At 33.0% G+C, this 12,860-nt stretch overlaps 1 protein-coding gene across 1 annotated transcript in view; it reads right to left on the bottom strand.

Moving 5' to 3' along the window:
* Positions 1-12,860, bottom strand: part of DNAJC1 (DnaJ heat shock protein family (Hsp40) member C1) — a 207,015-nt gene that overhangs the window by 129,693 nt on the left and 64,462 nt on the right. The window contains exons 2-3 of the mRNA XM_025463991.3: positions 4,830-4,931; positions 4,299-4,345 (exon numbers count right to left, since the gene is read on the bottom strand). Of these exons, the coding sequence (XP_025319776.1) occupies positions 4,299-4,345; positions 4,830-4,931 (149 nt within the window). The remainder of the gene's footprint in view (positions 1-4,298; positions 4,346-4,829; positions 4,932-12,860) is intronic.

Here is a 12,860-nt window from a genome sequence, read left to right as displayed (position 1 = left end):
CTTTTCTACCGCACATACAAGTTGTAGTTAGTGTACAGCCAAATTCAAGACAGCAAAAACTCATGCACTGAACACATTAAACAGAACCAGATATTTACTAAGCTATGTCTGCCACTCTAAACAACAGTCTCCAAGGATTAAGCTTAGAATCAATGCTCTATTGATTTTACTATCAATGAACATTATGGCTCACACGACTGGCCATTTTAAGGGAAGATAGCTTCTATTATAGTTCACTTTTTTAGAATATATGCTGTTAAAAGATAAATCACTGCTTTCCTGAAACACTGAAAAATAAAGATATTTCTTAAAATGTACAGAGACTGTATTCATAGCTATTTAAAAAAATGTGTTGACAACACATAAAATTTTAAATATCACTATGGTTTGCTTTTTCTATATTTAACACGTAACACTGTTAAAATGTTCTGTAATTCAGCTCATATAAACTGCTCTGAATAATCTGTTAAAACCAGATTAAGAATGTGCACATGTATGAATATGTTATAAGAAAATACAAAAGTAAATCTGTGTCATAAAAATACTACTAATGCAAAAAATGATATGGAATTATAAAGGCCATTATCTTAGAAATTAAAACACTGAATAATCAATTCTACATTCAACATATGACTTACCACATGTTTACTTTGATTTTCTTAAAAAGTACATTATAAACAAAATAATGGTTAAATAATCATTAGTGAGTTTCATTCTACAATCTCAATTTATCAAATATATTTAGCTTAAACATTAGAAAGCAAATCTAAAAATGTCTAAATTATCAACAGAAAAAAATTTATGTAAAATATAAAACATTCTCACAGTTTGAAATATAAAACAGCAACTATGAAACTAAAATAGAAAACATATCTATTATGAAAACAAAATTCTATTATTTGCCTAAATTGTGAATTTGCCATCATACAAAGTTTGAAATTTTAGTTTAAAACAATAACAACATCCATTCAAGTGACATTTTGAATCTGAGAGTAAAAATCATTACACAAAGATCATGAAGAGGAAACACATCTAAATTAATTGATCTTACTCTCCTTTATAAAATTATTATTATTACTTGTGGTAATAGCACTTTATATATTGCATCTAACAGTTATCTTGTATCTTCTAACTAGAGAAGGTACTAAGATTTCTTATTCTCAGGTTAATGTTTATTTTTCTTCAAACATACCTATAATCAAATTTGGAATAATGAGTAATGGATTTGTAAATGTTTAGCATATTAAGGCTGAGATAACTATACTTTCACCAGATTTGGAAATAAAACATGATTTTATCTTGTAAACCAAAAAAACACATTCAACTTTTACAAATATTGTGTCATAAAATAGATCAACAATCCCCCAAAATTTGAAGTTGCACAACTGGGTTAACAAAATAATACTGATTGAAAATTTATAATAATTTTGTAAAGTAATATACTAATATTACTAAAGTACAATCTAGTGTATATACATAATGACTGGTATCCACTCAGTACTTTTTTCAGCTAATACTCAGGATACTTGTACAGAAATTTATGTTAGAATATAGCTGAGCTGCTATTCCCCAAAATAAACCAGTTACCTGGGAGTTTAGAAACTAGGCTTCCTTACACTAACAAGACAAACTTGTTATTTTCATGCTATATGTTTGAGGACAAAAAAAAAAAAAGGGCTTAAAAGTTTATTCACAATCTTATTCCTAGGAATCTATTAAAGAGAAATTAAAAAAAAAATCTGTTCAAAGACTTGTATGTGAATATTCGTAGCATCCTTGCTCATCACAGCACCAAAGTAGAAACAAGTTAAATGTCTATCACTTGGTGATACCAACAAAAGATATGGAATATTACTCAGCAATAAAAAAGAATGAACTACTGGAATATGCTACAATGTGGATATACCTCAAAAAGAGTATAACAGAAAGAAGCCAGATGCAAAAGAGTATATATTACATGATTTCATTAATAGGAAAGACCCAGAAAAGACAAATTTATAAACACAGAAAGGAGATGAGTGATTGTTTGGGTCTGGGATCAGAGTGAGGACTGCCTGCAAAAAGGCTCATGGGAATATAGGGAGGTGATGGAAATATTCTAAAATTGGATTGTGGTGTTTGCACAACTCTGTAAATTTACTAAAAATTATTGACTTATGTACTTAAAATAGCTGACTTCTATGGTATGCAAATTATACCTAAATATGCAGTTTAAAAACAAAAATTTGTTTTTTCCTTAAAAAGAAAAATACAAGGTTATCTAGTTTATTTTATCAACTTCACTGCTATTCTCGTTCCTACCAAAATTAAAGAATGCACTTGATTTCAGTGAAAATTACTTGTAAGGGAAATAAATAGGGAAACATACGACAATTTTCCAAATTGCAAATTCCTGGGAGGGCACACATTTAAAAGTTACCTATTTAATAAATATTTATAAGTAACTGTGATACCATAGAGCATTTTTTTTTTTAATACCAGTATAAGACAATCTTTTTTTAGAATATACAAATGACTACTGGGCTTTTCTTCCTAAAGGAATTAGAAACATCAGGTAATTGTCTGGAGAGGAGAATTTCTCCTATATGTTTAAATACACATAGATCACCTGGCCTCAGGCGCAAGCTTTAGAGAAGTGATTCCCAGCTTGATTAGTTAAGACTTTTGCCTCAAGGAAAACCAGTTACCAAAGAGTTACTTGTGCCTCAAGGGGTATAAATACTACAGCTGTTTGTATAACTGTCAGAACCATTATTTTCTACTAACACTGTAAGAAAAAATTGCAAAGGGGAGTGAATCCTAAAAAGAAAATGTTAGATGTGTCTATGTTAATGAAGAAACATTTTATACAGAAGTGATTTTTTCTGTAAAGATATAAATGATTTTTCAGGAACTGAAAGAAATTGTTACAAAGTTTACTGACTTTTAAGATAACAACAAACAAATAGACAAAACCTGATGCCAAAGACGTAGGGAGACTAAATAAAGCTATCTTTACAGACACATTCTTGATGTGTGAAATAAAACTAGGGGCTCAGGGAGAGAAACCAACTAGAAAATATGTATAGAATGACCAACACTTCTTTCAACACACTTCTAGGACTCTTTCAACACTATGGATTATCTCAAACCAGAGGAATGTCTGCTATGGTATCTGGACCAATGCCAGCCCTTGTTATAAAGCAAAGAACACTTATAGAGAATATCTTGAGTCCTTGCTTTGCAATCTGACAAACTGAGGTATTCAAATTAAAGAGTTAAGATGAGAAGCAAGAGTAATAGCTAACATTTTAGGGTATAGAATAATTCCAGATAATACATTGGAAGAAAAAAAAAGTTTTTTTAAAGAAAGACTAGTCTAGACTAGCCCAGAATAGAAAATATCAGTCTGTATCACACACTATAAAGTGTTTTGCGAAATTTTTGCTTCAGGTGTTGTGTATATGTGTTCTGAGGCATGATGCCAAATATACTTTTTTTTCCCTCCAAAGATACTTCTTACTATGGGTCTGACAGAAACTTTGGAGGCCAGCGCAATAGTGTCTACACACTCCACACATTATGAAGGAGCAGAGGAAAGGGGTCTTTCAGCAATCTTCTCTTAAGTCACTGGCACTACAAACTGCTGTATAAATATATCACTACTCTTCTGAAAGGGGCACAGAGAAGCCTGGAAGAGAGGGGGCTGCCTCCACTCTGAAGTTTAACTCTAAATGCAGAATCACCAGAGGAGAGTAAGGGAAGGGAAGGAGGCAAAAGAAATAGGAAGAAGCAACAAATATTTTTCTTCCACAGCCATTTTCCATAGACTTATATGAATATAAGTCTGTTCTCTCATTCACAAATATCAGAGCTATTTTGAGAGTGAGGAAATATCAAGAAATTGTGATAACATAAGCATCACTAACAGTCTAATTCCAAAACATTTAAGGAATAGGAAAAAAAAAAAAAAGACCTCCAAGCAAAGATAGGAGCTATTACTGATATATCAAAAATGATTGGACATTTGTTTGAAGTCAAGTTGTATCTGTATTTTCCAGAGCATAGACACTCATGTTAAAAAATCATATCTAATGGAGCTATGACTTGCTAACATTATGACTCATGATCCTGAAGTGTATAAGTATTGAATCAACCTAGTGAATATTTTCAATAGAAATTAACTCTGCTTTAAACTCCGGAAGAAACAAAAATAAAATACTAACTGATAATAAATGTTTAGTGAGACAATTCTTTCCTTTATAAACTGAGACATCAAACTGTAACATCTTAATTCAAAACCAGAAATGAACACTCACCTCTGCCTTCGTTCATCATCCTTTAAAACTTCATATATGGCCACCAACTAAAATAAAAGCATTACTTTAAAATAAAAATACTCTCAGCTATAAGAAATCACTTAGGAAGGTGAACACACAATAGTGCACAAGCAGAAAACCCTATGTGCTCATATATACAATGAAATAGATACAATTTTAACTATATGTAACATTTTATGTTTTTAGTAGAACCTTAAGAGGTTATAAAATGCTTGATGCCAAAATAAATCGTGAAAGATGCAAACATAATAATTACGTTAAAATGTGCTTTTTAAAAGCAAAAGCTGTAATTTAGATAAGAAAATTATGACAATTATGACCCTCCAAAAATGTAGATTCTAATATAAAAAATGATTATTTTGAAAAAATGGAATGAACATGACATAATATTTCAAAAGTACAAGCTCACTTTCAAACAAATATTCTACATATAAGTTACTGTTTCTACTAGAAAACATTTATTTATAAATTTGTTACAAAGTATATATAATAACAGCACACTTCACTTACTTGTCTAAATTGAGTTTCTGCATTTTCATCTTTATTCTTGTCTGGATGCAAAGTCAGTGAAAGCTTACGATATGCTTTTCTAATGTCTGCAGATGAAGCATCCTGGAGGTGGTAGGGGGAGGGGAAAAACACAAAGCAAACGTTGTCAGAAAAAGAAATTCCCAGAACCTTGTTAAGATCTGAGAAGACAGCCAACCAAGTGCAGGACCCCAGGCAATGTAATTTGAGCAATCAGTCTAACAACCAGGCTATGCAACTAGCCTGACCCACATGACTGAACAATTATTCAATCTAATTTGGCTCTCCTCTTAACTTTTCATTACCATACAGTCATTTAAAGAAGACAGTATTTGGCAAAACTTTTCAAACACTTGCCTTCCTAAAATTAACCAATAAATCTTTTTCAGTAATTAAGAGATCAAAAAGAAACAAATTAAAAATTAATACATCCATGTGCCTTCAAAGAAGGTCTTTATTTATTTGAGAATCGTGAAGCCAATTTCTGAATCCCAGGCTTACCATATGTGGTTTCTTCATTGTTATTTATATTGAATTTACCACTGAGCCACAATCTATGGATCTCAATTTCCCATGTCAAAAGTATGCTTATTTGAAGGCAGTTACATTTGCATTTATCCAAAATAACTATAATTAGAAATAGTTGTGTATGTTGTACTTAACATTTTCTTAGTACTTCCAAGGGTGTTTTCAGTGGTGTCCGGTTTCCACAGTCTAGTTTGCAGAATTAAATTTGCCCACTATTTATATATTATTAATATAGTTTAAATATCTTTAAAAAGTTACAATAGTTCAGTAACAGTACGTTGGATTAAGTGGAGGTTAAAATTACATTCTATGTAATCCTGTGTGTACAGATAAATCCAGAAAACATGGTTTTACACAGCCAGCATAAGATATATAACAATAACAAAGAACACGATGTCAAATTGGGTTTAAAACTTTATCTCCAGTAAGTTAAAAAATTATTCCAATAAGTAGCATATTCAGAGTGGTACAAAATAAAACTGTTTATTAAATTTTGTTTTATAACCAAAAATTTGTCCAATTAACTCTGAGAACTACTTAATTGGTAAAGTTCAAATGACTAAAACACCCAAACCAAACCAAAGCAGAACAAAAATCTGTGTACTTGGGACTAAATAGTTGTTAAAGAAATAGAGCTGAAGAGAAGCAAAGTGAGACTATAATTTGTCTCTCAAGCTTTCCTTTATGAACCATTATTTTCATTATCAATTTTCTGGGGCTTACTGCTCCAGGGTGTCATTCTAGTTAAAAATGTCAACTTAGGAGTGAATATTTTTGTAACTTACAGAGGACTGAGAAGATATAAAGTTAGCAGAGTAAATTTTTCAGGTAATATGTTTAAAATTTCATTCTAATTTGCTACGTAGAATTGATGGGTTCCCTATACTTAATAGGTAACATGCAGTAGAAAAGGATGATTATTTACTGAAAATCTGTGATGGAGATTTTGTTGAGTGAAGAGGTCAAGTGTCAAATGAATAACTGTTCTCAATTGGGATTTTAATTTTGGATTTTACTCAATTAGGACTATATCATGGAAAAATTCCTAAAGTAGATTTTTCACAAAATAAAGCTTATGTGTTTTCTTGTGGTACAAGATTAATGCATGTGTGTTATGCAATACCTATGACTTACTTAAAAATAAAAATAATAGTGATGTAAGGCATTTCCCTTCCAGTCTTGCCATGCTGATTCTAATTCTCCATTTTTCTGCCACAATATGTGCCCTAAATATAAATGTAGCCAGATGGCTCTCTTACTTCAAACCCTTCAGTAACTCCCAAGTGCCTTCATCATCTGTCTTTTCCAATCTTTTTAGTTTTATCTCCCACTATCTTGGCCCATCCTCCTGGTTCCCCAGATCATTACACATTAGGATGCTGTTCCCCAACCTCATGTTTTTGTTTTGCACCCAGCTGTAGATACAGACAATTCTCTCCTGACTAAAGAATGAGCATCTTAGGCTACACATAAATATTACCTTTTTCCTCTTGAGAATATGCCCAATACGGTTATTTCACCAATTAGATCCACTCTAAGTATACAGAACTAAAAACCTTGAGAATTACCCTATCTAAAAGACATACTCTAGATAAGCTTCACCTCAAACTAGCTTATATATGTATTTAATTTTAGTAAAGTACTCAAAGAACCATATTTTAGCCTCATAACAAAGCTATGAGGTAAGTATAGTTATTAGGCCCATTTTGCTGATACAGCAAGTGAGGCAAAGAGAGGTTAAATAACTTGCTCAAGTTCATCCTGTTGGTAAATAGATGAACATAGAATTCAAACCCCAAAAATGTTGCATCAGAATCAGGGATCCCTGTTAGCTTTTAAGATTCAGTTAGTAGATTTGGATTGAGTCACTTCACAAGAGGCAACAGCTTTGGGAAGGCAGTGAGAACAATTGTATTTATGTTAATCTGATAAACCATATGGAAAACTACAATGTGAATGTTCAAGTGAAATTTTAAAGGTTAAAGACCTTGATATATATTAACTTTTATAACATTTTTTATTCATGAGATACAGAGAAGAGAGGCAAAGACATAGGCAGAGGGAGAGCAGGCTCCTCACAGAGAGCCTGATGTGAGACTTGATCCCCGGATTGGGATCATGTCCTGAGGTGAAGGCAGATGCTCAATCGCTGAGCCACCCATGTGTCCCCTTTTCTAACATTTTATATCATATTTCTACAAGAGACCTGAATGTTAGAACATTTACCTCCCATACTCACTAGATGAGCCTTTTATTTCTCTGACATGCAGAGAAAAGTTTTTGATAGGGCTGTGGGTGAATTGCCTATCTTTAACACTGTTGACATCAGATCTACAGGGTTCAATTGCCAGAATTCTTCTCTTTCTAAATGTTCTTTCTAAAAGTTCCTTGGCAACTTGGGACATAAATTATCTTAATATTTGAACGACCTCTGTAAAGAAGATACATATGGTCATTCTAAACAAGCAAAAAAAAAAAAAAAAAAAAAAAAAAACCCAAAAAATAAACAAAAAAGCACCCCAAACCCAATTATGAAAGTAACATATATTTGTCAAAATTAAAACAACACGGGCAGCCAAAATGGCTCAGCGGTTTAGCGCTGCCTTCAGCCCAGGGCATGATCCTGGAGACCCAGGATCAAGTCCCACGTCTCGCTTCTGCTTTTCCCTCTGCCTATGTCTCTGCACCCCCCCCCCCTGTCTGTCTCTTATGAATAAATAAATAAAACCTTAAAAAAAAATTAAAACAATGCAATGAGGTGTCAGCAAAAATAGCAGAATAGGGACAGGCTCCAAGGGCCTGTCCCTGCCTAGAAACAGCAAATAATCTAGCAAAAACAGAAAGAATCAACCCAATCCAAACTATGTAAATTTCTCAAACCACGCAATTAGTTAATCAAGAGAAAGGCAGCTGATTCTCAGTTAGGGTCTTAAAGACACCAATCTGAGTTCTTGGTGTGGGTTCCTAGCGCTGAAGGAAAAGCAAAGTTCTTAAAGAACTGTGGCTGTTTGTTTGGTCTGTCTGTTGGTCCCCTAATGGATTGTGTAAAGGGTTTACCTTTATTTTACCAAACTCAGTACTCTCCCAAGGCAGAGAGGCAACTAATTATCTAGGACATTTGTTAAAAATATTTAAAGGGAAATTTATTAGCCAGTGCCAAATGGGGCAAGGGATAGCAGTTGGGCCATACAACAGAAACATCAAAAAGCTTGGGAGGAAAAACTAGTGAGATGCTTTGAGGAATATGAACTTTGAAAAGCTCCCACATATTCCTTGGAAGCCAGAAGACCATATGCATGCCCAAGGTGGAGTACATACTCAGAAAGACCTGTAAAGGCCCTTAATTCTCACTTCTGACTGATCTTTAGCCTGAATATAGCAGAAAGTGAAGGCTATGAGAGAGCTGTAAACCTAGCTGAGTGTTGTAGGCATGCTGCAACATATACACAGAACCCATTGGCAAAGACTAAGGTTTTCTTCCCCTGGTTCCAAGCCTTTAAGGAAATCTGTTCAATCATAAGCTGACCACTATGCATATCAAACAGAAATGTCAGTGGATACACACAACAAAGAATATACACTTTACAAAATTGGTTCGAAAAAGTCACCAGACAAAACCATAAGCAGCAAAAAACAAAAACAAATAAAAAAAATCCCTAGTGGGGTGGGAGAACTTGATTAGTCTAGTATTCATTAAAAATTGTGAAGCATGCTAAGAAACAAGAAAGTATGGGGAAAAAATAAATTAATAGAAATTGTCCTTGAGGAAGCCTAGACATTGAACTTACTAAAGACTTTAAGTCAACTATTTTAAATATGCTCAAGAGCACATACAAAGAACTAATGTATGAGAGTAATGTCTTATCATGCTGAAATATCAACAAAGAGACAGAAATTTTAAAACCAAAGGAAATTCTGGACTTGAAAAATATGGTATCTAAAAATAAAAATTCACTAGAGGGACTCAAAAACTGAGAAGAAAGAATCTGAACACAGGTCAAGTTGAGATTATCCAATATGAGGAACAGAAAGAATAAACAAACAAACAAACAAACAAACAACAACAAAAAAAACAGAGCTTAAGAGACCTGTGCGAAACCACAGAGTTCCAACCTACACGAAATGAGAGTCCTAGGGCAAGAAGGGAAAAAATGACAGGAATATTTGTTTTTGAAGAAAAATGCCTGATAATAGCCAAAATTTGATGCAATACATAAATATATGCATCCAAGAATCTCAACATCCCTAAGTAGGATCAACTCAAAGAGAGGCACACCTTGAAACATAATCAAATTGTTCCAACACAAAGACCAAGAAAGAGAATCCTGAAAGCAGCAAGAGAAGAAACCATGGAGGCCAGAAGGAAGAGGAATGACATAATTAAAGTACTAAATACTAAGAAAAACTTTTATTCAAGAATTGTAAAAAAAAAAAAAAAAAAAAAAAAAAGAATTGTATATCTAACAAAACTATCCCTCAAAAATGAAAGAGAAATAAAAATATTCTAGTTAAACAAAACCTAGAATTCATTACTAGTAGATTTGCTCTGCTCTATAAGAAACGCTACAGAGTGAAAGAAAAAAATACTAGACAGTAACTCAAATCTATATGAAGAAATAAACACTGATAATATACAGATAAATACAAAAATCAACATTTGTATATTTTTGGTTAATAATTCAACTTTTTTCTATACCATTTAAAGGACAACTATTTAAACAATAATTATAAACGTATGTTAAATAAAACAATAATATAAATCTATGTCTATGGGTATACATGTATAAAGATGTAATCTGTGTCAATAACTACATAAGGAATAAGAACAGGCTTTGTAAAGACAAATTTTTAAATATGATTTAAACTAAATAGGTATTAATTCAAACTAGATTCCTATAAATTAATGGGTTAATTGTAATCCCCATGGAAAACAGAAAGAAAATAAAGATCTATAGCAAAAGAAACAAAAAGTGGATCAAATGGTACATTAGAAAAAAAAAAACTAACACAAAAAAAGGCAGTAAAGGGATCCCTGGGTGGCTCAGCGGTTTAGCCCCTGCCTTGGGCCCAGGACGTGATCCTGGAGTCCCAGGATCAAGTCCCACATCGGGTGCCCTGCATGGAGCCTGCTTCTCCCTCTGCCTGTGTCTCTGCCTCTCTTTCTCTCCCTGTGTCTCTCATGAATGAATAAAATCTTAAAAAAAAAAAAGGCAGTAAAGGATGAATGAGGTAAAGAGAAGATACAAAACATATAAAAAACAAACAACAAAGTGTCAAAAGTAAGTCTTTTCTTATCAGTAATTACTTAAAATATAAATGGATTAGGCTGCCTAGGTGGCTCAGTCAGTTAAGTGGCTGACTCTTGATTTCAGCTCAGGTCATGATCTCAGGGTCATGAGATCAAGCCCTGTGTCAGGCTCCATGCTCAGCACAGAGTCTGCTTATCCTTCCTCCTCCCCTTCTGTCCCTCACCCCTGTTTTGCTCTCTTTCTAAAATAAATATTTTTAAAAATAGATTAAATTCTCCAAGTAAAAGGCAGAAACTAGCAAAATAGGTTACAAACAAACATGCTCCAACTATATGGTCTCTACAAGTGACTCATTTTAGAACCAAAGTGATTAAAAGTGTGTAAGTGGTTTGTTTTTTTTTTTTTTTTTTTTTTTGGTGGGTGGTCATTTAATCAATGCAAACAGTAATCAAAAGAGAGCTGGGATGGCTATATTAATACCATGCAAAATGGACTCTAAGACAAAAATTGTTACAAGAGTCAAAAAAGAACATACATAATGACAAAAGGTGCATGCATCAAAAGGATATAAAAATTATAAACATATATGCGCCTAATAACAGAGCTCCAAAACACATAAAGTGAAGACTTAACAGAATTAAAGGGAGAAATAGATCACTTGTACAGTAATATTATAATAGGTGTACAGTGATAATAGAAACTTCAACACTCTAGTTTTAATAATGCTTAGAGAAATTAGGCAGAACATTACCAAGAAACAGAAGACTTGATTTACAGTTTATACTGTTAAACCAACTGGACCTACCTAATAGATATCCATAGAACATGCCTCTCAATACTAGCAAAATACACATAGAACATTCTCCAGAATAGGCCAGATTTTAGGACACAGCGTAAGTTGAAACAAATTTGAAAACTGTGCTCTTGAAATAAAACTTAAAAGCTCTGGAGAATTTTTTTCCAATGACACTGCTTAGATTAAGACTGAAATAAGAAAAGGTCATTAAATTACAGGATGATATCATTTCCTTTTGGATTTATGCATTCTGGGAAGTTTTAATTCATTAATGTAAATAATTATAACCATTTTTTTTAACTTAACATGACTAAGGATTAAGCAAGAACTAAATTGAATCATGATATTCAATTCTGTATAAAGAAAGAAATCGCTATAAAAATTAAAAAGTACTTATCTAAGTGAAATAGAGAACAGAACAACAGAGACTCCATAAAACCAAAAATTGGTTCTCTGAAAATGTCAACAAAATTGATAAACCTCTACTAGGGTAGGAGTGAGAGAGGGGATTCAAGTTGCTAAAATCAGGAATAGAAGTGGGGACATCATTCCCAATTTTACAGAAATAAAAACAACTGTAAAAAAATACTATGCGGGGCAGCCGGGGTGGCTCAGCAGTTTAGCGCCATCTTCAGCCCAGGGCCTGATCCTGGAGACCCAGGATCAAGTCCCACTTCAGGCTCCCTGCATGGAGCCTGATTTTCCCTCTGCCTGTGTCTCTGCGCCTCTCTCTCTCTCTCTCTGTCTCTCATGAATAATAAAATAAAAAAAAATACTATGCGTAATTGTTTGCCAAGCAAATAGAAAAGTAGAAATAGACAAATTCCTAGAAACACACAAATTGACTAAAGAATAGAAAAACAAGATACTTATAATACCAAAGCAATTGATCCATTAAAATAAAAACCTAAATGAAAAAAACTCAACATCGAACAAAGAAAAGCCCCCCAAACCTCAAACCCAGATGACTTCACTAGTGAATTATAGTAAACGTTCAAAGAAACCACTAGTTCTCTACAAACTTTTCCAAAAAATAGAGGAAGACGCTTCCTAACTCATCCTATGGGACCCTAATGACCAAAAGCCAGACAAATGCCACAAAAAAGAAAACTATAGACCAATATCCCATATGATTATTGATATAAAATTCCTCAACAAAGCTGTAGTAATCCAAATTCAGCAGCACATAAAAAGGATTATATACCATGATGCAACGGTGGATCAGTGTAAGAAAATATTATATATCATATCAATAAAATTAAGGACAAAAATCACATACTCATTTCAATTGATGGAAAAAGCATATAGTAAAATACAACACTGTTTGATAACAAACACTAAGAAAGGGAAGTTTCTCAAGTTGATAAAGGGCATCTGTGAAAAACCTACGGCTGATCTCAGACTTAAGGGTAGGAGTCTGAAAGTTTTCCCCCAAGATTA

This window comes from Canis lupus, chromosome 2 (assembly GCF_003254725.2).
Source record: "Canis lupus dingo isolate Sandy chromosome 2, ASM325472v2, whole genome shotgun sequence".
NCBI lineage: Eukaryota > Metazoa > Chordata > Mammalia > Carnivora > Canidae > Canis > Canis lupus.
This window is presented reverse-complemented; position numbering and strand designations above follow the sequence as displayed.